This window comes from Alexandromys fortis, unplaced genomic scaffold (genome assembly GCF_014885135.2).
Source record: "Alexandromys fortis isolate MF-2015 unplaced genomic scaffold, M_Fortis_MF-2015_v1.1 scaffold_39, whole genome shotgun sequence".
Lineage (NCBI taxonomy): Eukaryota > Metazoa > Chordata > Mammalia > Rodentia > Cricetidae > Alexandromys > Alexandromys fortis.
The window spans coordinates 6688817-6715308 of NW_026067918.1; the positions used below are offsets into that span (position 1 = coordinate 6688817).

General features: G+C 50.1%; 1 protein-coding gene across 3 annotated transcripts in view; it reads right to left on the reverse strand.

The window, feature by feature from the left end:
- Sdk2 (sidekick cell adhesion molecule 2) overlaps positions 1-26492 on the reverse strand; it is a 282059-nt gene that overhangs the window by 43744 nt on the left and 211823 nt on the right. For all 3 annotated transcript variants that reach the window (XM_050140393.1, XM_050140394.1, XM_050140392.1), the window contains exons 19-32: positions 17657-17852; positions 17407-17505; positions 16790-16981; positions 14257-14378; positions 13824-13933; positions 13590-13740; positions 10113-10350; positions 8682-8797; positions 7861-8050; positions 6401-6499; positions 3959-4153; positions 3227-3428; positions 1751-1854; positions 1176-1246 (exon numbers count right to left, since the gene is read on the reverse strand). In XM_050140393.1, coding sequence (XP_049996350.1) covers positions 1176-1246; positions 1751-1854; positions 3227-3428; positions 3959-4153; positions 6401-6499; positions 7861-8050; positions 8682-8797; positions 10113-10350; positions 13590-13740; positions 13824-13933; positions 14257-14378; positions 16790-16981; positions 17407-17505; positions 17657-17852 — 2085 coding nt within the window. The remainder of the gene's footprint in view (positions 1-1175; positions 1247-1750; positions 1855-3226; positions 3429-3958; positions 4154-6400; positions 6500-7860; positions 8051-8681; positions 8798-10112; positions 10351-13589; positions 13741-13823; positions 13934-14256; positions 14379-16789; positions 16982-17406; positions 17506-17656; positions 17853-26492) is intronic.

The window sequence follows — 26492 nt, forward strand, 5'->3', positions numbered from 1 at the left end:
TTAGCAGAGCAGGAAATATACTCAGAGACATTGGGTACTGAGCCATGGTCACACAGCAGCAATATGACCTCAATACACCTCAGCAGTCACCACCCATTGCCTGTCCAGGAACTCTGTGACTCACTTCTGGCCTCCCCAGGGCTGATGACTACCCAGCCAGCACTTCCTGGTATTTCCCATGTGCTGAGCCCTCTGCCTGTACTACAGCATGTGTGAGGATGTGCATGCTCGTGTCCACGGACCCTCTTTCCTCTTTCTGTTCCTGTCCTTGGCTGAGCCGGAGAACAGGCGTTTTGCCAAGTGGAAACTATGCTCTTTATGATACATCTTCTAAGAAATCTGTTGAAATGGTTCAGCCTTTTATTACCTTCTTAATTGCTTCCCTGGCTGCCATAGGCATTGCCCAGCCCTTTTGTCAGGGTTTCCTATCTACTCCAGCCTCCTCTGGCTCACATATGGCTGCCAAGTCATTTCCACTTAGTGGGTGTCCCCTCTGGGATTCCCAGGCTTCAGTTGCACAAGGATTGCTGCTGGGGCCAGTTCCTCAGATCCCAAAAGTAGGGACCGGAGCTGGCCTTTTGGAGGGAGGGCTTCTGTGGGTTACCCACTGAGCCCAAGACTAGACTTCAGAGAGCACAGGGGCAGACTGATTGATAAGGTTGCCTTTGACCCTTATAGAATCAACAGTGCCCACCAAAGAGCAGACAGCTGGGAGAGACTCTACCCAGATAAGGGGACACCACTCATGATGAGGGTCACAGGTCTCTCTCTGTTAGGAAACTTGTCACTGATCACTGTGTCTGGACTTTGCGGGGCCTTGGGGCTCCTCACAGCCTTCAGGTGATTTTCTATACACAGATTCCACAGACCAGGGGCCATGAAACTAATCCTGTCACTTGAGCCGTGTGACTTCAGGTCACAGAAAGCCCCTCCCGAGTCTGTGCTTGTCTGCCTGACGTGTGTATCCAGAGGCGGAGTGTGTGCATGTGTGGACACACGTGTATCTAGTGCTCTGTGATGTGAACATGCCTACACCTCTCATGCCTCCCTCTGGGCTCTGGGGGTGTAGAGCAGAGGCAAAGGCAGCTCCGGTGGGGGCTGGTGGAGTTTTTAGTCTCAGGCAAGAGTGTATTCGAGTTCTTGGAAATGAACCCACCCTGTCCACCTAGCCGTACCTGCCATCGGATTAGCACAGAGGTGGTGGTGTGGGGTGTCACCGACAGGATGGTGGGTGCCTCATCGGGGGCTGTAGAGAGAGGCAGAGGAGTGAACTCTGGGGACCAGGAGTGTCAGCGCCACCCAGGAACACAAGGACCAGATTCTGTCAACACTTGATGGCTGGCTAGGTCCTGTTTAAGTTACCCTGGACACCCACTACCCCTATTTCTTCAGAGTAAACAGATGGGGTGAACTGGGGGCTTGACTTTAGCCTAAGCCAGGGCCTTGGAGTCCCTCAAAGCCATAGTACTTAGGATGCTGTTAGGTGTAGGGTTGGGGTAGGCATCTGCCCCTACTTCCTGCTAGTTGGAGGGGCATCACTCAAATTCCAGGCTGGGGTTGGGACCCTGCGCCCTGGGAAAAATCCCTTTGGTCCCAGACCTCTAGGCATTGTGGCCTGGAGGCAGACAGGCCTAGCAGGTCTAGTGAGCCCTCTCTCACCCCCAGAGGCCCCTCCCACGGGAGAAGACTTCATGCCCAGGAAGTGACCAGGGTCAAGAGCAAGAGCTCCAAGCAGGGAGGTGGCGCTGACCGGCCTGCAGGGTGGTCAGTGACTCTGACTCCTCACTGAACTCGCTGTCCCCGATGTCATTGGTTGCTTTCACTCGGAACTTGTAGGATGTGAAGGGCTTGAGTCTGTAGAGGGAATCGGGGGCCAAGGACCAAGGTGTCAACCATGATTTGAGCATGAACGATCCCCCACAGGCTCACGTGTTAAAGACTTGGTGTGGCTGCTTTGAGAAGTGGGGCCTTGGTAGAGGAAGGGCATCACTGGGGACAGAGCATCAGAGGGTACACCTTATGTCTTCCTTCTAGGTCTCTTTCCTGGTCACCATGGGCCTCTGTCACACACTCCAAAGTAACAGACTAGCTGGCTTCCGCTAAAACCTCTAAGGCTGTGTTCCCAAAAAATCCTTCCCCCTTAAGCTGCTTCCTCCTGGAGATTGTCGCAGTGACAAGTCTGACTGACATAGTGTCCCTCAAGACCTGGTCCCACACACCTCCGCCGTGGGGTCTCATCTATCCTGCCGGAAGAGGGGAGCCAGGGAAGAAAGGAAGGTGTGAATGCAGACCCGCCCCACAGATGGAAACATGAAGGCTGGGGAAGGAGTCACATCGGGACAGGCTCAAAGAGACGCTGAGTGCCCAGGCCAGGTCCCACACCATCCCTGCTTAGGCTGTCTTTCACTGTAATGAAGGATAAGCTACACAGCTCCAGGTTTATGTTTACCCATGTTTTGGTGGCCATGAAAACATTCATGCCAGACAGTGGTGGTCTTTAATGCCAGCACTCAGGAAGCAGAGGCAGGCAGATGTCTGCGCTGGAGGCCATCCTGGTTTACAGAGTGAGTTCCAGGATAGCCAGGGCTACACAGAGAAACCCTGTCTTGAAAAAACCAAAACCCAAACCATTCCCACCTCTCTCTCCACACAATTGAATGTATGGTCCCCCGCAAGCTACACTGCCTTTCCTAAAATTAGAATTTTTTTTTTTGAGGTGGGGAGTGGAGTTCCCTAGAGACAAGACGAATTGTCTCTATGAGTCTCATTTTCTTCCTGATAAATGTCTTTCTTCTTGATTTACAGGGCTGGGGGAGAGGGAGGAAAGCCTCGCTCAAGTTCCAGGTCACGTTGACTGGAATATGAAAAAATACAACCACCAGGGATTAGCTTAGATTGAGGCCAGCATTTTAGAGAGGAACTTCATACCCCTATTAGAGATAGGAGGAGGACGCGGGCAGCCAGGAGAATCACTAATGAAGGATCCGCAAGCGCTTCGCTAAGGGAGCCCAGCAGGCTCCGCAGATAATTAAGAGGTAGCTTTAACGGGCTTCCCAAGGAGAGGGAGAGAGCTGGAAGGGGTGAGTGTGCCTAGTGGGGTGAGCCCAGGAAGACTTGGGTGACCAGCTGAAGGTGCTCTCAGAAACCACCTCCTCCCTCCTGCAAGGATCACTGGAGGTCTCCGGGAGAGAAGGGAACAGAGAGGTGGGTGCGAACCCCGCCTTACCTGTCCACAGTGAAGGCAGAGGCATTGTGGCTCACAGACGCGGAGTGCAGGGCCCACCTGCCGCTGGGCAGTTCACGCGTCTGGATGGTGTAGTAGCGGACTGGGGAGAGCCCATCGCTGCCTGGCTCCCAGGACAGCAGAACGCTGCGAGCCTTCACGTCTTCCTGCTGCACCACGGGCTTGCTAGGGGGCTGCGGGCGGTCTGGGAGGCAGGGCAGGGGAGGACACAGGTGAGAAGGGATAGCCTGAGTGGGGGTGGTAGTGGGGTGGCTGTCCCTTCTCCAGGGCAGGGAGAAGGTGTCATGAACTGGACACAGATGCCTCCTCTCTATCTCACTTCCACATTTGTGAGTCTTGTATGGCTTCTGCCAGCAGTCAACACAGAGTCTTCAGGCGAGACCTGCCCTCAGCTCCCAGAGCCCTGGGTGCCTGGGGAGTCGCGCCTCTCGTGACAGCTTCTGACGGAGGAGTTGACACATTTGCTTCTGCTACTGACAGAGATGGGACTTGCCTTGTGCCTGACTGAGTGGGAGTGAACCATGCTTCTCTGTGGGAATTCATTACCGTCATCCCCCTGTTCAATTCTCTACACAGCCCATTCTCTGTCGTATGTCATCACGTGTCCTCACTGCTTATCCCAGTCACCCACTAGGAGGGGCGCGAAGCCTCCGGGTGGGCTACAGAGCCCCGCTTCAACTCCCCAGGCCTCCCCTGCCCTGTGTGGGCAGTCACCTCTCTTCTCTGTGGTCACCACCAAAGCTTCAGCAGCCTCTCCCCAGCCTTTCCGGGTCTGGGCCGTGATGCGGAACAGGTAGACAGACTCTGGCTTGAGGCCGGTGGCCGTGTACTGGCGGGCGCTGGGTGCCAGGACCTCCACCGTGGCGGTGTTGGCTGTAGTGGCATTGAGCCGGTGTGTGATCTGGTAGGCTGTAGAGAAGAAAGGCAAAGGGCAATGAGGGACAGCAGAGTGAGCAGCCCCAGTGCCCCGTGAGAGAACCTAGCCCTACATGGGCACAGCGGCACATGCCGTCAGGCCTCCCTGGCTTTGGTTTGGCTGTGTGACAGTCTTCTCGTCCCCCTTACACCCTCAGCTATGGTGGAGGAGTGCGTGCTCTGGTGGGCTAAGGAGTTCAGTGCACAGCATCTTAGACCCCCGTGTTAGTCCATATGGGGATGAGAGAGGCCCAGTCACCTGGCTCTGAAGCAACAGCCCAAGGTTTTCTAGATAGAGAACTTGATATCCTTCATCATTTTGTCTTCTCAGGAGTGCCATTCCTCCAAGACTAGTGCCACACAAGCCCAAGAGAGAGGTGCAGGTAGACCAAGCCACCTTTGGGGTGTATATTCATGAGTTTATTTAATTAAAAATGAAAAAGAATTTATTTTACTTGTATGAATGTTCTTGCCTATCTGCATATATGTATACCATGTGTGTGCCTGGTACCCATGGAGGCCAGAAGGCATCAGGTCCCCTGAAACTAGAGGTAGAAATGGTTGTGAGCCCTGAGGACCAAACCTAGGTCCTCTGCAAGAGCATCTGGTGCTTTTAACCACTGACTCCTCTCTCCAGGCCCAGTTTATTTTATTTAAAACCATTATTATTATTATTATTATTATTATTATTGTTATTGTTAATTATTTAGACAAGATCTACTTGCAAGGCTGTCTAAGCTGGCCTAGACCTCCTCAAGCCTTCGTGTATGTGTGTGTGTGCACATAGAGGGAATCTAGCTTGACTAAAGTCTACTGGATGGAAAGCTGGAAGAAGACCGGCCGGAGGCACTGGGAAGGATAAAGACAATGCGTAGTTCTTAGGAAAGCTGAACCTTGACCTTGTTCTCCTGCAGATACTGTGACAAGCTCAAAGTTCCAGCAGGGGAAACAAGATGCTGGCCAGCATTCCTCGACAGCTCTTCACCTAGGAGGCAGGCCGCTGGGAGTCCCTGCGAGCGACTGTCTTGACGACATTAGCTGATTTGGGAAGACCTAGCCTGATGGTAGACATGACCATCCTGTGGGTGGGGGTGGGAGGGCAGCGGTGTCCGAGCACGCACTGGTTTATTGCTCTGCTCTTGACAGTGGATGGGATGTCACTAGCGCCTTGAGTTTCTCCTGCTGTGACGTCCCTGCCAATGAGGGGCTCTAACCTGGAACTGGGAGTCAGATAAATCCTCTCTCTCGTCAGTTGCCTTTGCTAGGGCATTTTATTACAACAGGAAAAGAAATGGGGATGAAAGCCAAGATATTATCATCACCACCATCATCACCATTATTACTGCCACCGGCATCATCACCATTACCACCCAACCATCCACCATCACCACCATGATCCCTACCACCATCATTATCATCACCATCATCCTCATCATCATCACCCTCACCACCCCGGCCCCCACCACAAGAGAGTCCTGCGCTGCGCACCTAGCTGGGCTAGAACTTGCTATATTGACCAATCTGGTCTCAAAGTTGCAGTGCAACTCCTGCCTTTCCCTCTTTCGAGCTGGCATTACACAATGGGCATCATCACTCTTGGGTCTTCAGACTTCATATTTTATTTTATTTTATTTTATTTTATTTTGAGACGATGTGCAGGTTTAAGTGAGAAACATCTCTCGTAAGCTCAGGTATTTGGGCACTCGACCCTCAGGTGGTGACACTAGGGATGTTTCGGAGGCGAGGCCTTGCTGGAGGAAGTACATCACCTAGGGGTAGACTTCGAGGTTACATAGACTCCCTCTACTTCTAGCTCTCTCGCTCTGATTTGTGATTTCTGTTAAAGATGTGATCTCTCTGCTTCATGCTTTTGGCTGTCACTATGCCTGCCACTCACTGCCCTGCCTCCCCCGCAGGATGGACTCTTTCTCCCTCTGGAACCATACGCCTAAATAAACTTGGCTTTGGGTCACGCCGTTCTGTAACTAATAACAGGGCCTCGTGTAGCCCAGGCTGGCCTCAAGCTTGCTGGCATCAAAGGACAGCCCTGAACTCCCCATCCTCCTGCCTCTGCCTCTCAAGTGCTGGGGTTACAGGTGTGACCACCACGACTGGATTGTGAGATCCTATGCCTCAGGGGCCGAGCACACCTCTCAGGTCTATCCCATCTCTGTTTCCTTTACCAATCATGCCATCTCTTTTTCCTTCCTAGGGAGGGCACAGGAAAGGGTGCAGACTTACCCAGGATGATCCCATTGGGGGCCGCGGGGGGCTGCCAGATGAGCCGCACAGACGTGGTTCTCACCTCCGGAAACAGGATGCCCACGGGTGGGCCTGGGACTGGAGGAGGCAGAAGGGAGAAGGTGAGGCTGCTGCTCCATCCCAAACCCAGTCCAGGACTAGCTGGGCACTGAGGGAGGGCAATCCCTTGGCTCAGTGGGTTTGTGTATAGTATATACCTCTGAGCAAAGGATCACAAAACAGTGTCTATCCTCAGGCTAATTTTACAGGCTAGAAGGTGAGATGAGGTGTGTGCACTCCTCAAATAGGCTTTGGTGATTTGGCGAGGGACCCAAGGCTCTGACTTCCTTGGGTTCTATGTGTCCATGCATGGGCTCTTGGAGTGGGTGTGGCGTTCTTGGTTTTCTAAGTTGTATTTGTTTCTAAATCTGTGCTGGAATGATCACGGGGCCTCAGTCAGGGCATCACCCATTCACCCAGGGCCTTGCAGATCTCAGCCTGGTCTGTGCTGTGGAAGGCCCGACTGCGGCATCTTCCACCTCCTGAGGTAGCTGTGGCAGGTAGGAAAGTGCTCATCTCGAGCCTGTGGCAATCCTCTCTCCATACCCGGCTCTGGGAGCCTGGCATTTAAAAGTTCAGGGGGGCCCAAGGGTACTCCCAGACTCTGAGTGGGCTTGTTGTGGGTTTGTTCTCCAGATCTAGCTCCTGTGTGCCCCGGGGATAGTCAAGGGAACGTTGTTTGGGGGTTGCGGCTGGAGCGTGAGGGTGAAATAAGGACAGTGAGAAGGACCTAGTGACGGAGGAGGGGGACCTCTTCCTGTGACACTCCGTTCCAGCCCAGAATGTCAAGGAGATGAGATGTGTAAACTCAGACTTGGCCTTCTAGGTCATTATGTGGGTCTATTTGTCAAGGCAGGAGGATAGAACATATTTAATTTAACAGCTCATTAGCTTGATTTATAGTTAGAATATACAGACATACGGTGCTGGGGCTTCCTTCCGCACTTGTCTGGGCCTCGCAAATGTTTGTGGTGGGCAGGCCGTTTGACTGCGTGCAGGAGAATGGAGGGATAGAGGCCTGTGTCAGCCCGAGGCTGGGGAATTCTGCAGAATGCGGAGCGTTGCTGGTGTCAGTCTTTTGCAAACAGGAAGGAGGCTCACGCCTGGAATTAATACTTTTTCTCTCATAGACTTTGCTCAAGGCAAGTAGATCTGCCCCGGGTGAAACAAAATAAAAACCGACACCAAATTTTTGTTCAAGCTACTTGCCCTACAGAAGGACCACGAGATAGCCGATGGTCTTTCCCCCATTTTCCCCTACTGGCTAGGAATAGCATCCTCTTGCGATGGGTATGAAAAATGACTCTGTTTTCCATAGGAGGAGCCTGAGACTGGGGATTCCGGTGGTGCTTGGTATGAGGAGGGGTGGACCATTGGGGTTCACTGGGATGGAGATTTACCGTCATCTAGTGTCCGCTCCAGGATGGGAGGGTGGCTAGGGCTGCCGTCACCGATGCGTGTGAAGGCCAGAACCTGAACCTCATAGAGCACATACTTGCCCAGGCCTGTGAGCTGGGCACTGCGAGATGAGTTGCCTTCTACCAGCCAGAACCGGGGCTGGGAGTCCGAGTCCTTCTCCTTGTACCTCACCTGTCATAGCCAACACAGATGAGGGTCTTAGCACTGGTCTGGTCCTGCCAGCCTCTGTCTGGAGTCTTTTCCAGGAGTGGACGGGGGATGGGGCAGGCACACTGGGCTCCTTTGAGGGGCTTGACCCCAAAGGATCAGTTGCAAAACTGCTATTGTTTTTGGAAGGTTTAAGACACAAGGGGAGACTCAGCTGTACAGCTAGAAGTCCCTGTAGGCCCACAAGGGAGTAGGGACAGAGATGTGATATTATCCCATGATTCTTCCCTTTCAGGCCAGGGCTAGGTCACATGATCACATGGCCACATAGCCCAGAACAATTTGGAAAGGAATTTTAGAAGATCATAGTAACTGGACTGGGTTCATTATGGCTGAGGATAAGATTTGGGGCCCCCAGCTCAGCCTCCTGGAAGAAGGGAGCAGTGTGAAGGACGCTGTCACTCACTGGATGTCTCTTTACCCCTAAAGGAGGACTTCCTGGTTGCTATGGTGATTGCTGGATAGGAAGCTAGGCAAATACCCCATACTTTCTCTGTGAGGCAGAGATCCAGAGGAAAAAAAGACAAGGACAGGATACCTTGGATGGGGAACCGGGGAAGATGGTGCAATAAACCCCACTGACCCCAAGATCTACCTTGTAGCCCAGGACAAGGCCATTGCGATCTGCCTCCGGGATCTCGCTCCAGCGAACCAGCATGCTGCTAGAGGTGGTGGCCAGCGCTGACACGTTGGTGGGGCCAGAGGATGGGACTGTGGGAGCGAGGGGTGAAGAGGAGGAATAAGGACCCAAGGATAGCCCTACAGTGGTGGAAAGTAGAGCAAGATGTGGGGCGACCCCAGGAGCCAGCTCCACGTCACCAGCTCCGTGAGAGAAAGACAGCACATGCAGACCACAGCTGCAAATGACCCTATGATGGTTTGGGGATGCTGCAGATGCAGTTTCTGGGGTAGCTTCTCCCCTCCTTTTTCTTTTCTGGGGATCTGAGGTGTGAGACAGGGTCTCATGTACTGGTTTTGAATTCACTATGCTGCCAGGAACGATCCTGAACTTCTGATTCTCCTGCCTCGACCTCCCAAGTGCTGGGATTATAGGTTCCAATGGGCACGTCTAGTTTACACTGGGGACACAGTCTAGGGCATGGTAGGCAAACAAGCACACTGCCAGCTGAATTGCATCCTCAGCCCTGCCTCCCTTGCTTTTGTCTGCTCAGATTAACATTTTAAAATTAATTATTATTATTGGGTATGTGGTGAGTGTGAAGGGTGTGTGTGCATGCCCCAGTGTGTATTTGTATTACACCACCGTAGCGTTAGCTGGTTCTGCTTTTGCTGTTATATGTATTCCTGCATCAAACTCAAGTCGTCGGGCTTGTAAGAAGGTGACTCTACTGGCTGAGCCATCTTGTCATCTACCTTCACCCAGTTTTGATATAAATTATCACTATGTAGCTAGGCTGGCTTTGAACTCAGAAATTCAGGCTACCCTGCTTCCAGAATAACTTTGGATGACCTTGCATTTCCAGTCAGTGAAGGAGGGCAAAGCTGGGGGATCAGGGAGGCCAGAAGACACACCTGTCAGTTAAAGTGTGTCAGTGAAAACACACACACAGACAGACACATACACAGACAGACACATACACACAAACACACACACACACACAAAACTCCATAGGGCAGTGAATCACAAATTGAACAAATAAGGGTTGTCTGTGGATCGGATTGGGGTTCATAGTCTAGGAGTGATAATGCCTTCCTAGACTCCTAGGAGGTTTCATTTCTGGAATGTTCTGACCTCAAACCCTTCTATTGGGTGTTGGGGTTAAAGCTGGGTGTCGGGGAAGAGGGGTGGCGTGGGTTGTTTGGAAGCTAGTACTGCCTCACTGTCCCACTGACTTCCCCAGAGTGGAGCCTACAACAGGGAAGGGCAATACTGGAGGACCAAGGGGTATGGCAGGGTGCTCTGCCATGGGTGGAACACAATGCTATCGATAGCTGCCTAAGCTGTCTGTGGAAATAGGTGCAGCGAGCCTGCTCTTGGGCGGTCTCAAAAGAAAGGCAGTGGTACCTGACTCCCTGGTTCTGCCCACCACCGCTTGGCTCCAGGGCCCACTCCCGATGGCGTTGAAGGCCTGGACTTGGACGCGGTACTCCGTCCACTCCTCCAGGTCCTCAATGGTGTATTCCCGCTCCACACGGTCTTGTACCATGTGGCTCAGTGTCTTGCCATGGCCGTCGGACCGGCTGTACTTGATCTTGTAGCCCACCGACTCAGGGTTGCCATTGTACTCCATTTCTGGGAGGGGCTGGGGAAAAGCAGGGGCAGAGAGATGAGGAGCTAGGGAGGGAGACCACCCCGTATTCCCTCTTCCCCAGCCACCGGTTGAGCAGCTGGTGCCTCAAAGAGGTGCTATCCCTAAGCTGGGCTTGAGCTGGTAACACTGTTTCCATATCCCTCTCCCCATCTGTCCCCTCTGGACTCCCACGAGAGGCAACACCTTTGTTCATTGTGCACGTGGTTGACATGGTTGACTCATGTCCTTGCCCCGAGGCTGGTCCTTTTCAGCACGCTCAAAACCTGTCCGCCCAGTGTGCTGACTAACCGGACCCTTTGGCTCTGGCCGTCTTCCTGTTTAGCCCCCTTACTCAGATTGTCAACACACACTTTGTTAATTGCCTACAACACCTGGTCTTTGCTCATGCTGCCCTTCAGAGGAGGGAGACCGGGGTAAAGGCACCTTCATATGGACAGGATGCGTGTCACTGACAGGAAGTCCTGCAATCCAGCAAACCTCAGTCTCTCCTGCTGGATCTCATCTTTCTCTTACTGGTTAGGGTCTCACCAAGGAGAACAGACAGGTTTTTTCCCTGAGTCACAGAGCTCAGTGGGAAGGGCCCTGTTTGCAGGTTCAAGGTGGGACAAATCTGGTGATGTTGGAGGTGGTGGAGGTGGGCCTTGAGCCTGAAGCAGATATCAGCTGAGAACCTGGCATCCACTCCTCGGAAACAGGTGTGTCTGCGGGCTTCTCTCTCCAATTTGCCTTCCCGGGCTCCAAATGTCCACAGTCCTTAGTGTTCCACCTCCTAACCCACTTCATCCAATTCCTTCTAGCCCTCCCCGCGCCCACGCAGCCTTCTCTTGCCTCCATGTGCCTCTCCAGACACTTACTGACGTGAGCTAAAGATCATTAAGACGGAAATGGATGGCCCAAGAGGCTGAGATGGGCCTGGCATGCGACTTCCCTACCAGCTAAAGAGACGTAATGGGCCATGCGCTGTTATGAGCCAAGTGGCTTCACGGCACGGCCGCTGATTTCCCGTCCCCCCAGAACCCCAGTCACCCACTCTCTAACTTTTATGTTTGGAAACCTTCAGAGACAATTAAGGAGTAAGTGGTGTGTGTGTGTGTGTGTGTGTGTGTGTGTGTGTGTGTGTGTGTGATCAGCTGGCGGGGCACAGGGAAGAGCTGAAGTTGAGGTCACAAGAGGCTATATGTCCCACTTAGACACTCACAGTGCCCTGGGCCACTGGGCTGGCCCCAGAGTGCTGCTCAGTGTCTGCCACCGGAAGAGGAGCCATTCTTAATAACCCCTGTCCGTCGGGAACTTACGGTGCCAAGTCTTCTCACAGTCACTGGCTCCTCCTGCCACACCGCCCCACTCTGTGAGTGACAACATGGCTCCCTGGTTCAGGGGTTTGTATCAGTTCACACAGCCAATGAGTGCTCTCTCTTTGAGCTACGGGGCTATGTATGGAGAGGGGCCACGGGAGAGGCACCGAGCGGGCTCTTTCTTTGCAAGGCTTCTGGAGGCAAGGAGGACAGGGTGCCAGATGCCACCCTCGCTTTCACTCACGACTCTCAGAATTATTCTCATTCACTCCACAGGTTTCTAGGACTGCTGCCGGGGACCCCCACTGAGGTGCATGAGGGGCACAGCAGTGTTTGGTTCCTGGCTGTGAGAGGACAATGTGCTTGCCCAGTGGCCTGTGTTGTGGATTTGGGGGCTCAGCCTCTTGTTGTTACCTCAGGAAATGGGGGGGGGATCCTGGGAAGGTTATGTGACCTCCTTCTGCTTCAGTTTCTTTTTCTTCTTCTTCTTCTTTTTTTTTAGTGATTTATTTAACTTTATTTTATGTGCATTGGTGTGAAGGTGTCAGATCTTGCGGAACTGCATTTTCAGACAGTTGTGAGCTGCCATGTGGGTGCTGGGAATTGAACTCGGGTCCTCTGGAAGAGCAATCAGTGCTCTTAACCGCTGGGCCATATCTCCAGCCCCCCTGGTTAAGTTTCTTTCTATACAAAATTGGGACCAGCCTCACGCTTCTGTTGTGGTTTAATGAGAGCGTCTAAAGATAGGGTCCGAATAAATTTCCTGTTCTGGAGGAAACCACAGCACACCAGAAAGCTACTTCCTGCAGGTCACATTGTCGTGACCCTCCATGTCCAGCCCTGACCTGGGGGAGTGGCCCCTTCCCAGTCTCTACCCCAGCAGCAGGTGCCCACTTTTTGGCCATTTCTAAATCCTAGGTCCACTTTGTGGTTGCTGTGTGTCCATGGGCAAGCTCCTAACCTCTCTGAGCCTTAGTGTTCTTAGCTGTGAATTAGGACGAGACTGCATCCTTCTCAATGTTCCTGGGAGGGGTCAATGGGGCAGGAACTTTAGGATGCTTGGCATCTGGCAATACTTCTGGTAAACAGCATTTTATCTGTCTTCCCAGCCACCAGTGTGTGCAGGTACGCAAAGTGTGTGTGTGTGTGTGTGTGTGTGTGTGTGTGTGATTTCTCAGGAGTCACCCCACTTTGCTTTTTAATTTTTATTTTGGTTATTTTTGAGACAGGGTCTCTCACTAGGTATCCATGGCTGGCCCGGAACTCCCTCAGACTCACAGAGACCCATTTACACCTTTAATCCTAGGGTTAAAGATCTGTGCCACCATGGGCAATTTCCATTGTTTATTTATTTGTTTGAGGCAGTCTCTCACTGGCCTGAGACTTGACAGTAAGGAGAGGCTGGCTGGCCATCGAGCCCCAGGGACCCTCCTGTCTCTGCCTCCCCAGCACTGGGACCGCTAGCTCGTGCTAACATGCTTGACTTTTAAAGGTCGATGCTGGGAGCTGGAACTCAGGTCCTCACGCTTGGGACTAGCTCTTATAAAACAGGCTGGCCTCGAACTCACAGAGATCTGCCTGCTTCTGCCTCCCAAGTGCTGGATTAAAGGCGTGCGCCACCAATATCCAGCACAACAAGCTCTCTGTAACTGGGTTAATCTCCCCAGCTCACACAGAGAATCTTCTAGCTCTTTCCTCTCCTTTTGCCACAGTGAACTACTGGGCACCTTCCCGGTTAGTAAGGAAGAAATTTAAAAATATCAAAAAGTACAAACCACACCATAACAGCAGCACCCCTCCCACCAAACCCAAAGTAAAGAGGACGAATTATAGATATTCAGTCAGTGACCTCTTGGAGGTCACCACGTTGCAACAGTCCTGTGGGGACAGTCCTGTGAACAGCCCATCCCACTGCCCCCCCCGAGGGAGCCTCACCATCCATCGGAGCCACAAGCTGGTCTCACTGGCTGTGCGTAGAGTCACATTGGCGGGGGCCATGTCTGGGGGAGCCTGGAGGGTCTGGATCTTCCTGGAAGGTTGACTGGGTGGGCTGGTGCCGACAATATTCACTTGGCGCATGCGGAAGCTGGGGTGGGGTAGAAGGAATGAGCAAGGTATGGAGGGGGTTGCCAACCCCTCCGCCCCCGTCCCTTCCCACCTGTGCCTTACCTGTAGTAGGTGAAGGGGTTAAGGTCCGGGACCTCCATGGAGCGTGCATCAGGCTCGTTGCTGAGTTGGTAGATCAGCAACCATTCCTCTCCCTCCCCGATCACGCCCACCTGGAGAAGGGAACCTAAGGCCTGTCCAACTTGCTGTGCTTGAGTGGGATGCTCTGGCTCCCCAACTCCCTAGCAGGCATCATTCCCACCCACGGAAGGTCTTAGTCTGAAAGCCACAACTGAGTGCAGGGTGGCTTGGAGTCTTCCTGCATTAGCGCCTCACAGCAGGCTGGGGGAACGCATTTTTAGGCCTGAATCCAAGACCAGCTGATAGACCAGATACCCGTAGCTTCAGTGCCCCCTCCCCCATCCCTTACAGGATCTTCGCAGGGCCACCTGAGGCCACCTGGGGAGGAGTCTGGGTCCCCTCTAGCAGGCTTTACCTGAGCTTCCACCACCCAGCGGGAGATGGATGTCTTCCCATCGTAGCCAGGCCTGAACTGCAAGGTCACGGATCGTGGGCCGATGTTGGAAATGCCCAGGTTGGTGGGTGCCCCCGGGAGCTCTGGGAAGAAAGAATAGGGTAGACAAAGTAAGAGGGTGGCTCCCCTGGGAACAGGACTCTGCACCAGGGAGGAATGGGAGCAGTCGGCTTTTCTTGGAGACATTTCAGGAGAAGCCCAGCCACGACCTGTGACACTGATTCTGTCTTACAGGTGCCGCATTCCTGTGGGGAGGCTAGGGCAGATCTGAGGGCACAGACTGCCTGGAGTTATGTGTGCCAGGGGCTTCCCTCGGAAGGTTTGGCAATAAGCAAAGTGCCCACAAAGCTGCACAAATCAAGCTAGGCTCAGCATAAGCATTTGGATCAGAATTGTCTCCGTCCGCACAACGCTGCAGCCCTCCATATCCTGTGATGCCTGGGGAGGCGAGAAGGGCTGCAGCTGGGGCAGGCAGGAGGCAGCTTCTCTTTTCCAGCCAGAAGCTCAGGAGTTCTTGGGGGCTTAGGATGGACAGAAGGAATGCAGATTCTGCAGTGCGTTTGAAGCTAGTCTTGGCTACATAGTGAGTCCAGGCCAATCGAGGCTATAGTGTGAGCCCCTGTATCAAAAACCCAACCAACCAATGAAACAAACGAACAAATGCACACACCATCCACACACGTCAGTTTGAATCTAACTTTTCCACTCCCTTCCACTACAGACTGTATCTTTGATTGACAGGGTTTAGGATCACCATGGAGACAAGCCTCCACGCACATGAGTGAGTTTCTAGGTTGGGTGGGGTGGGGGGGTGAAGGGGGTGGTGGGAAGACCTGCCCTAACTGCAGGTGGCATCGCTCCATAGGCTGAGGTCCTGGGATGAGGTAAAAATAAAACAATCAAACAAACAAACAAACAAAACCTCCCCAAAACAGAGAGATAGAGCCGAGCACCAGCGTCATGTGTCATGTCACCCCCCGACCCCCCAGCTCCCAGATGCTGTGTCACCTGCTATGAGCTCTTCCTGAAGTGACTTTCACTGCATGACAGTTGAACCCTTGAGCTGTGAGCCAAAATAGACCCTTTCTCCTTTAAGTTGTGTTAGTCAGGAGTCCTGTCACAGTTTCAAGGGGAGCTACTGACATAGCAATCTACCTCCCTCTTTATGTCCCAGAATAATGGTGACAGCAATGACCACATATGGTAGGGAGAGCTGCCCTGAGGAGGCATAGAAAGCCAGGAACTCAGACCTGGGAAGTCCCATACAGATATCTACTAGTATTACTGATACATGTCGGCATAGGGGGCTGAAGGATCCTGACGTGCCTTGGCCACCTCAGTAGGTAGGTCCAGGCCATCTGGGTGGGTCATGCAGGCACAGTCTTTCTGACCTGCATAGGACCACATGGTGATCTGGTACAACCTTGTATGTGGACAAATGGGGAAACTGAGGCCTGAAGATGATGCCTGATTTGTTTAGTGTTTGTATCTGGGGCTGAGATTATTCCCATCTTGTTCTACCACCCCACCACCTGTCCACAAGTTGCAGCCCAGTGTGGGCAGTAAGAATTATCCCTTAGCATTGCTGTCTGGCAGGGAGTCTGCTATGGGGTGAGGAGTGCAGGGATTGAGAAGGCAGAGTCCTCCTAGTCCATCTATTGTGCTCAGGGCTGTGGGGAGGAGGACAGTGAGCCACACAGTTCTTCACCTAGGACTCAAGGTCATGGCATCCAAGTCTGCTTAGGGGAGTACCCTGGGCTCATAGAGTCAAGCAAAGTAGAGAATCCTGTGGAAGGAATATCAACATTACCTCAAGACAGAGCCCCTTCAAGGGTAGGTATGATGGTCACACTAGTAATCCTAGAACTGGGAAGTCTGAGACAGGAGTACTGCAATCTTTGAGGTCAGTATGGATTGCATGGTGAAATTTTGTCCATAAAATAGACAGGAACCTTTGTGCACCATCTGATGCTTGTAATGCCAGTTACTCAGGAGGCTACAGAATGGGACTCCTGTGAGTTCAATGCCAGCCTGCGCTACAGAATGAGACCCTGTATAAAAAAATACCAACCAGCTACCTACCAACCAATCCCCAGCCAACCAATCACCAACAAACTACCAACAAACCAACCAACCACCAACAAACTACCAACCACCAACCAACTAACCTCTAACCCATGAATCAACCACCAACCCACTCATCAACCAACCACCAACCCACCAATTAATCCAGCAAACTACTAACCAATCAGCAATCAACCAACCTACCAATCAACCAACTAACCACCAACCAACCAACAACAAACCAACCAACCAATCAGCAACCAACCCACCAGTCAACCAACCAACCAAACAACCAACCACCAATCAATCAATCACCAACCAACCAAACATCAACCAACCAACTAACCAACAAACCAGACAGACAGACAGAGCCCCCTCTAGAACGAGTGCTCAGCAGAGCAGAGACAGGAATCCTGATGGGAGCACTCACCTGGAGGCACACCAGATGAGATGGTGGAGGCCGACACCTGGCCCTGGCCCTTGGAGGTCATAGCGGCCACCTCGATAGTGTAGGTGGTGAGTGCTGTGAGGCCTGTGACTCTGTACTCTAGGGTTACGTTGGGCAGGTAGTGGGTCACACGGGTATTGGTTCTATTGTACTCTTCCCAAGAGATCCGGTACCCTGGCGAGAGTCCACAGAGGTAGTGTGAGCTGGGTGGGGACTGAGCATTGTCCCTGACCCTTGTTCCAATTCTCACTCCTTCTCTAGCTTGGTGGTTTGGTTCATTCCAGGTGCAGAGGGACCAAAGGAGCTAGGAGCTGCTGGTGTTATGCCTAAGGATTCAGGTGGAGTCTCAGTGGGATGTCCTGTGGGGCAGGGATTGCAGGCAGAGAGAGTTATGTATTGTGACAGACCCTTAAGGTCCTCCAAACTCTGAGGTCCTACAGAGTTGGGGAAGGGCCCCAGAAGCGCTCGAAACTAAGAGTTGAGAGTGCGGCTCAGTGGGGAGGTCTGGACGGGAGCTGGCTGCAGGCAGGGGACAGATAGCTGATAACCCCGGCTCCCAACTGCCCCACCCTTGGTCTCAGGAGCATCAGCATGCCTACCTGTCAGGATGCCGTTCTTCTCCCCAGGCTCCTGCCAGCTGACCTTCAGCGAGGTGTCCAGGATGTCATTGAAGCTCAGGTGTCCCACCGGCCCAGGCACTGTCCCCAAAAGTGTCCCCCACCCACCAGTGCCCATTAGAGTCAGAACATGGCCGCCCAAGGTAAGATGGCTGCTGTGTTCCAGGATGCTCAGGGACTTCCCAAGGGCCTGGGTTGGTGGGTGGGCAGAGCCGAGGCCCATGACACCTACCGTCCTCGTGGGTGCGCACCAGCTGGGGGCTGCTTCGGGGCCCATCTCCAGGCGTGGTGAAGCACAGCACCGAGGTGAAGTACTCTGTGAATTTTTTCAGACCGGACACGAAGCCCACGTGGATGCTGTCTTGAAAGTTGGGCCTGGCAGTCACCATGGTAACCTCCTCTTCTTGGGTTGGCTCCCAGGCAATCAGCTGAGGAGAAACCGGAAGAATGTTCTAGAAAAAGTGAAGCTCCCTCCCATAGGTTAGGCCAATGGACACTGTTCCTGGGGCCACTCATCCCAGGGAAGAGAGAAGTAAGACAGGTCACCCCTCTGTGCGTTCTGATGCTCTGGGTGTCTTGGTCCCTGACTCCAGGCAAGACATGGATGGTACTGGCTGTTTCCCTTAGGGACTCGTCGCCCATTCTCCAAGCTCTCCGACAAGGGAGGTATTTCACCAGAACCATTTCCATGATCCAAAGACTGGGCACAGAACCCAAGCCAGAGACCCATTAGTTCCGAAATTCCTCCCAAGTGACTACGGCAGACCACTTCACCAGGGGAAGCTCTCCTAAGTCTGGAGCCCTGGGTGACCATGTAGGTCGCACATCCACAAAGTCACCCCTTTAGTGCAAAGACAAGGAACTTGAGGTTCAGAAGGGCTGAGTCACTGGCCCTCTATCACACAGCGCGGCGGGGGGAAGCTGAGGATCTGCAGTTGCCACCCCTGTTTTTCCACTGGCTAGTTTCCGACGGGGTTCTCCGAGGTCCAATGTCAGAGCTGTGTCAGTCACTACCGTCTTACCCTTGTTCCAGGTCAGGCTGTCAATCTCATATTTCACCCATCTGGACCCCCACTGCGTTCTCTCCTGTCTCCCTGTGTGTTTTCCTTCCATCCTTGGATAGCCTGCCTCTTCCCCCCCTCATCCCGCGCCCGCCCCTCCTCTCCTGCACTCTTACCTCCTGCTCTTGTTTCCTGAGCCCTTCATCTGTCTCCAACAATGGCAGCTGGTCCCAGAGATTTCCTCATTTATTTGAAGTTGATTAAATAGCAATTAATGGTGAAAAGCTACACTCGAGGAGTTTTAATAAGCATGGTATTTATAGATATAAAACAATACCACACCAATGTCTCCTGATTAACTCGCACCCGTAACAATGCTTAATCTTCTTCTTTTCAGGGCCGGATGTTTATAAAGGATGTTTTGAAATTTAATTGGTATTGTGAAAAGATAGCCTATAGCAAGTTAATTAGACACTAATTAGACCCTAAAAATACTAATCAGAAATACTAAGTGGCATTTAATAAGTATGTTAAATATCCTCTTTATTTTAGTTATCTTGTTTCATAGCAATTAAATTGCCCAACTTCTTTGGAGTAGATGAAGAAATGAGTTTAATGTTTTAATTTAATTTAATTAATGTAAATTTGAATTAATTATGCTGTTGGAATTAATTGTGTGGTGTGTTCCCCAGCAAGTGTAAAATTTGGGTAAATATTATTTTATTGGGCTTAAGCTCATTACAATCACTACCATTTTAAACAAAATAAAGGAAAAAGAGTTTCTTTACAGATGTCTTAAAATAGTATCTCTGGGTCTTGTCCACAAAAAATGACTCATGGGGATGAGTACGAGGCAAAGGAAGTGTGGTTCTGTGACCGACCATATTAACTTTCCCCTAGTTCCACACCTGAGACCCAAAATGGCAGCAGGGCCAAGACATCCCAAGACAGCTTTGTCAGATACGTATATTACAGGGGTATGGAACTGTAGGGTCACAAAGTTCCCCAGATTTCTTGGTGTTATGATTTGGATACCCCAACCCTCCTGCCCAAAGGCTCACATGTTGAAGGTTTGTTTCCTGGCTGGTGGGGCCAACTATTAGAAAGTGATTTACTAATAAATGCTCTTATATAATTAGTGGGTTAATCCACTGATGAATTCACAGAGCAGGGCCAAGCGAGTCAACCAACCTGCCTGCCTGCCTTCCCTTCCGCTTTCCTTTTCTCAGTGTGTATGACATGTATGTGTGCAAATGTGAGTGTGGGCTTGAGCACGCCACATGTGGAGTTCAGAGGACGGCCTCAGGGGTCCTCCCTTGCCTTCTCGTTTGCTTGAGATAGTCTCTGCTGTTGTTCGCTTCTGCGTGTGCCAGGCTGACTGGTCTGCCAGCTGCTGGAGGTCCCCTTTGCTCTGCCTCCCTTCTCCTAGTAGGGGTTTGCTGAGCTTACAGATGTGAGTGGTGACTGTGTCCAGCTTCTCACTTCTGTCGTAAACTCAGGTTGTTGGGCTTGTATGGCAAGTGAGTCCCGGGCCCAAGGCTGATTTTCTTAAAAACTGTTTTGTAGAGTTGATTTTGAAGCCATGTAAATATTGTACATGATTATAGGATGAAATTAAATTAAAAAAAATCAATCCCTAAAAATCAAAACCCACATGAAAATGATGGACCTAGTAGGGTATAGAGCTGTGGAAAAAACTACAGTAAGGGAGAGTCTTTGAAAAAGACCATAGCAGAGCTGTGTGAAGTGTGGCCCTCGTGGGTTATATCCAAAGACTATAAAAGATGCCAAGAACTGGAGCTGTTGGTCAGTAGTTTCACACCCCCATCACTGTTCTGAAGCTATTGGGTCTGCGGGATGAGGGAGCTGGTACCAAGCAATCTGTGCAAGAACTGGACTTTTTACTGTGGACAGAAGAGTTGCAAACAAAAGGCTTGTGAGAAAACTTGCAATCTTGATGTTGAATGGAAACTATCAATACTCCACCCCCCCGCCCCCCGGGCCCTTTTCTGAGACTGGATTTTATGCAGCTTAGGTTGTCCTTGAACTTGTGATGTGGCAGAGAGTGACTTTGAACCTCCGATCCTCCCACTACCTCCACAATCTGAGTGCTAGCGCTACAGGTGCTATCCTGCCTGAATTATGTGGTGTTGTGAGATGGAGCCCAGGGCTTCCTGCATGCCAGGCAAACACTGCCAACTGAGCCACGTCTCCAGCCCCATCGGGGTGCTCTTTGTTGAAAATTAGCTCCCTGCTGTCAACTAACAGAGTCTAGAAACAATATTATCTTCGGAGCACAAAACACGCGGAGTAGTCACATCACGGTATCTATTATTTCTGTCTCAAGGGATCTAGAGTTCCTTGGGAAAATGTCTGACCCCCGGGTACAGTGAAGACATTTTTATTTTCCCCTGGGCTGGGGATTGAACCGAGGGACTCACAAATGCTAGGCTATGTCCCAATTCTCTCTTCACTTTTTATTTTGAGGCAGGGACTCACTGACTTGGTCAGTTTTGCCTTATCGTAGGGTTTATTTTTCCTCCCCTTAGCACTTGACAGGAGCCGAGTCATCTGGAAAGGAACCTTAACTGAGACAACACCTCCATCAGATTGGACCGTAGCTCATTGTGGGCAGCGCCGCTCCTGGACAGGAGGTCCTAGCTGTATAGGAAAGCAGGCTGAACGAGCCTCGGAGAGCAAGTCAGAAAGCAGCACTCCTCCGTGGTCTCTGCTTCAGTTTCTGCTTCCAAGTTTGGCTCTGGCTTCCCTCAGTGATGGACTGATTAAGATTTGTATGCCGAATAAAGCCTTTCTTCTCCAGTTTGCTTTCTGGTCATGGTCTTTAGCACAGCAACAGAAAGCAGACCAGGACAGCCTTTAACTCACAGCTCAGGCAGGCCCGGACCTTGTGGCTTTTCTGCCTCAGTCTCCCCATATGGATGGGATGACAGGCTCTTACTGCCAACCCTGGCAACCTTTGTATGTAAATTTCATATACATTTATATAGCTTGAAGTATCTTGTCATCCCAGCCAGTCAGGCATGTTGAAATAGGAGCGGCGGGGCTGCGTCCCCGGCACCTGGCCGCCCGCATGGCTAGTTTATACCCAGAAATAATTACACGGAAACTGTATTCTTTCAAACACTGCCTGGCCTGGCTAGGTCCAGTTTCTTATTGGCTAGCTCTTACATATTGTTCTAACCCATTTCTAATATTCTGTGTAGCCCATGAGCTGGCTTACCAGAGAGGATCTTAACCTGCGTCTGTCTGGAGTGGGAGCATCATGGCGACTCCTCCACTAAGCTTCTTTCTCCCAGAATTCTCTTCTGTTTTCTCCACCCACCTAAGGGTGGGCCTTATCAAGGGGCCTAGGCAGTTTCTTTATTAATAAGAAATCACTCCCACATCATTTCCCCTTTTTCCGTTTAAACAAAAAAGAAAGGCTTTAACTTTATCATAGTAAAATTACATATAACAAAAGTTATCAAGTAAGAATTACAGTTACAATATTTATAATGTGGGTCTTGTAATAATAAAGAAACTGCCTCGGCCCTCATAGGACAGAAAATTAGGTAGGCGGAGTAGACAGAAGAGAATTCTGGGAAAAGGAAGCTTAGTAGAGAAGTCGCCATGATTCTCCCGCTCCAGACAGACGCAGGTTAAGATCCTCCCTGAGGATGTGACCCTGTGGATTGCATCTATTCCGATTTGGTATGATAGACCACGCCCTCCTGAAAGGTTGCTGTGAATACCCTCAAAAAATTGCTTCGCTCAATTGCCAACTGAGATGAAACTAGCATACAGGTTATATCATGAACAACCTAATTAACGACGCCCCTATTCAGCAGGAAGCAGTTTGGAGAGAAGAAACTACGCCCATGTTCCCAAATATTGTTTATAAATGTTCTTTTACATTTAAAGGGGGATATGATATAGATATGAATAATTTGCATTGGTATGGATTTTAAGGTCAATTTTGTTATATGTATATGTATTTTTGATCTTGATTAAGGTATTGTGATTGTGTAGTTCATTTAAAATGTAATGTATAATTAGGAAATATAGGTTGTTAATGGATAATCATTGATAATAGTAAAGCTTGTAGTCATGTTAGATTTTCTAGATATATAGAGATATATTTCAGTTAGATAGGCATTCTTCATATCTCTCAAAGGCTGCAGAATATGGCATTTAAATGTTTTAATAACTTAGGGCTTTTCATGACAATGAGACACGTATGCTCCTGGCAGCACCAATCTACTTCAAGAGGAAGATGGGCATCGAAGAGGATACTTATGGAGTTGGATAGCCATTTGGGCAAGAAACTGTTCTTGCCTGGACTGTTGCAAACTGGACACAGAGAACCCGCAGAGAGAGGACTGCTGAACTTGCCTAAAGGTGAGATGGTCTTTCGGGGTTCCTGATTCACGAAAGAGTCTGCGAGACATTCTGCAGGACACAGCAGAAAATGACTAAACTGTCTTTGGAATTTCCTGCTTGATAAAAATGTCTGCTGGAAACTATGGGCCTGTAGGCTGAAGATGGTACAAAAGAACTTTGGGTGACTGTCCAGGCAGCGAGATGTCTCTGTCATTTCTAGAGTTTTCTTATTTCTTGTTTACTTAAGTATTATTATATCCTTCTGGAGTCTTTGATGGAGTTGAAGAATGAATAGTTATAGTTTTCCTTAGTTATGATAAGAGATAAAATAGATATAAATATTATAACTGTAATTCTTACTTGATAACTGTTTTGTGATATATAATTTTACTATGTTAAAGTTAAAGCCTTTCTTTTTTTTGTTTAAACAGAAAAAGGGGAAATGATGTGGGAATGATTTCTTACTAATAAAGAAACTGCCTTGGCCCATTTTATTGGATAGAAAATTAGGTAGGCGGAGTATACAGAAGAGAATTCTTGGAGAAAGAAGGTTAGAGGAAGAGTCGCCATGATTCTCCCGCTCCAGACAGATGCAGGTTAAGATCCTCCCTGGTAAGCCAGCTAGTGGGCTACACAGAATATTAGAAATGGGTTAGAACAATATGTAAGAGCTAGCCAATAAGAAACTGAACCTAGCCAGGCCAGGCAGTGTTTGAAAGAATACAGTTTCCGTGTAATTATTTCTGGGTATAAACTAGCCATGCGGGAGGCCGGGTGCCGGGGACGCAGCCCCGCCGCTCCTAATTTCAACACAGGCAGCCATCAGAGACTCCTGGGACCATGCTGAAAGACTCAGAAGCCAACTTGAAGCGGCCAGTGATCATTTGGCAACAGTAGGGATAATAACCACAGTGGATTGGAGCATAGCAGATGTGTTTAAAAATTCTTAAGTATATAATAACATCACTAAAAGCAAAATGGAGCCAAAGACACCCCCTTCAACCCAAACTTAACTGTTGCCTTAGAAGATGCTGGGGAACTACTTTATAATACTGAGAATTGAGAAGCCATGGAAAAGAATGAGGTTTTTAATATTTTCCTAATGTAGAAAACTGACTAAGGGAACCGTCATCTTCCTTCCTTTTTTTCTCTTGATTTCCTTCCCTCCCTTTCTCCCCCTCCTTCCTGGAGGCATCTCAGCTAATCAAGAAGAAAAGACGGTATTGTCTTCACCCTCATTTTAGAACTCCTATTAAAATCATAAACCCTTCAAGGGCTGTCCGTGGCCACCAAGTTCACGATTAAAGAGACAAGCAAACTTTGCACCTTCTGATGTCAACACACAGCACCACTTGGGGGACCCCCACCTCCCTGCAAAAAAAAAAGGGCAATCAAACAAAATTAAATCCAATTGGCCACTAGTTCTACATTCCAATTTACTGCAGACATGGTACTCAGAGGAACGTATTAAATGACCCCACAGGGAGGCAATCAGCAAAATTCAGGCCTGTGGAAAATTCATTGGATGAATGACTAAGTTTCTTCGCCAAATAAATCTGGTGGGAGAGAGTGAGGGAGGGAGGGAAGAAGTGAGAGAGAGAGAGAGAGAGAGAGAGAGAGAGAGAGAGAGAGAGAGAGAGAGAGAGAGAGAGAGAGAGGGAGGGAGAGAGAGGGGGAGACTCTAAGATCAATGGAGACTTAAACCCTTAACCAACAGCAACTGGGTAGCCTTCATCTCCATCCAGGGATATAAAAACCAACCAGCAGCAGGAGTTGGCTAGAAGATCATCACAGAAATCCAAAGGCTGTAGCAATGGGATAGGTGACATTTTGGGGCACTCACATGGTCAATGTGAGTTTATATTTTAATAGAGAGACTTTGTATAGAAGCTTTCTCTCTAAGAACATTTAGCAATGATGCCACCAGCTGCCTGGGATTCATTTCAGCTAGTTTCCCAGTATGAGCTAAGGCAGTGGTTCTCAACTTGTGGGTTGTGACCCCAAAGGGATCATGTATCAGTTATCTTGCATATCAGATATTTATATTGCAATTCATAACAGTAGCAATATTCCAGTTATGAAGTAGCAATGACATAATTTTATGGTTGGGGGTCACCACAACATGAGAAACTGTGTTAAAGAATGGCAGTATTGGGACATTGGGGACCACTGGTCGACGGGCTAGGAGAATCTGAGAGGCACAGGGACAAAGCTGACTGGTACTTGGTCACATTGAAGCTGGAGATGGGTGTTAGATGGTCATTTGACTCTTTCCCCAACTCTTGTAGATGCTCAAACATTCTAATAATTTAAAGGATGGAACCTATCTTATTGTATGTCTAAGGGACAACCATGGCAACCTCATAGATTTTTGAAGGCCGAAAAAGCAAAGAGAAAAGATATTCACTTCTATTCCCTTGTACTCTGAAGATAACAAGTTGTAGGTATCATTCTACAGTTAGATACAGAGTTGAGGATGTAGCTCAGTTGGTTGAGTGCTTCCCTAGAATGCTTGAAGCTCTGGGTTCAGTCCCCAGCAAGCCAGATGTGATGGTACATACTGTAATCCTAGGACTTGGAAGTGGGGGGAGGAGGATCGGAAGTTCAAAGTCACCTTGTTTGTATACTGAATTTAAGGCCAGAGACTCAGCTACACAAGCCTCCGTTGATTGGTCTATCTGTCTGTCTACCTATCATTTTTTTTTTCCAAGACAGGGTTTCTCTATAGCTTTGGAGCCTGTCCTGGAACTAGCTCTTGTAGACCAGGCTGGTCTCAAACTCACAGAGATCCGCCTGCCTCTGCCTCTCTAGTGCTGGGATTAAAGGCGTGCACCACCACAGCCCAGCATTCATGTTTTGTTTTTTAATGCTATGTGTGTGTGTGTGTGCCTATATGAGTTTATGTGCACCAAAAGGATGCAGGTGCTTGCAGAGGCCAGAGGGTATCAGATCCCTTGGAGCTGGATTCAAGAGGCAGCTGTGAGATGCTACATTGGTGCTGGGAGCTGAATCTTGGTCCTCTGCAAAAATGGCGATTGCTCTTAACTACCGAGCCACCGATCCAGCCCCATATTTTTGATGTAAGAAAAAGCATGGCTGTGGGTTCAAGCTGTGCTCTCTCAGCCATGTACAACCTGTGAACAATGACTTCTCCCCCATGACTCAGTTTCTTCCTCTAGGAAGTGGGGTGATGATCACAATGCTTAAATCTTTGGGGTCTTGCATGAGAGAATGAATGAAGTATGTAGCTAGTTGCCTGGTATTGGGTATGCCCCCATCAGTGTGATGTCCTGTTACTGTCTCCTGAGCTCCTGAGCTCAACATATCGGTCAGCTGGTGGCCATTGGCCTATACTGCACAGTTCCTGAGCATAGGGATGGGATGAGTCTGGGATCAAGCAGGGTTGGGGGCTTCTTGTTCTGGGTCACTGCAGGCCATTGCCCTCGTTGTCCTGGCCACTTGGTGGCCTTCCAGCCCTCGGGGAGCTTTTTGCCTTGGAAGTTGGTAACTCATCCCTCCCACACATAGAATAAAACTTCTGCTTAGGTTTGGCAGTCAGAAGCTTAATTGTTCCCAGCTCGGCCTCTGTGCTCCATAGCCATGCAAACCTCTTCCCTCCCCTGAGTTCCAATTAGCAGCCTTTTCCGGCCAGTCAGCAACTGTAAGCTTGGGCTGCAGCCCCTATCC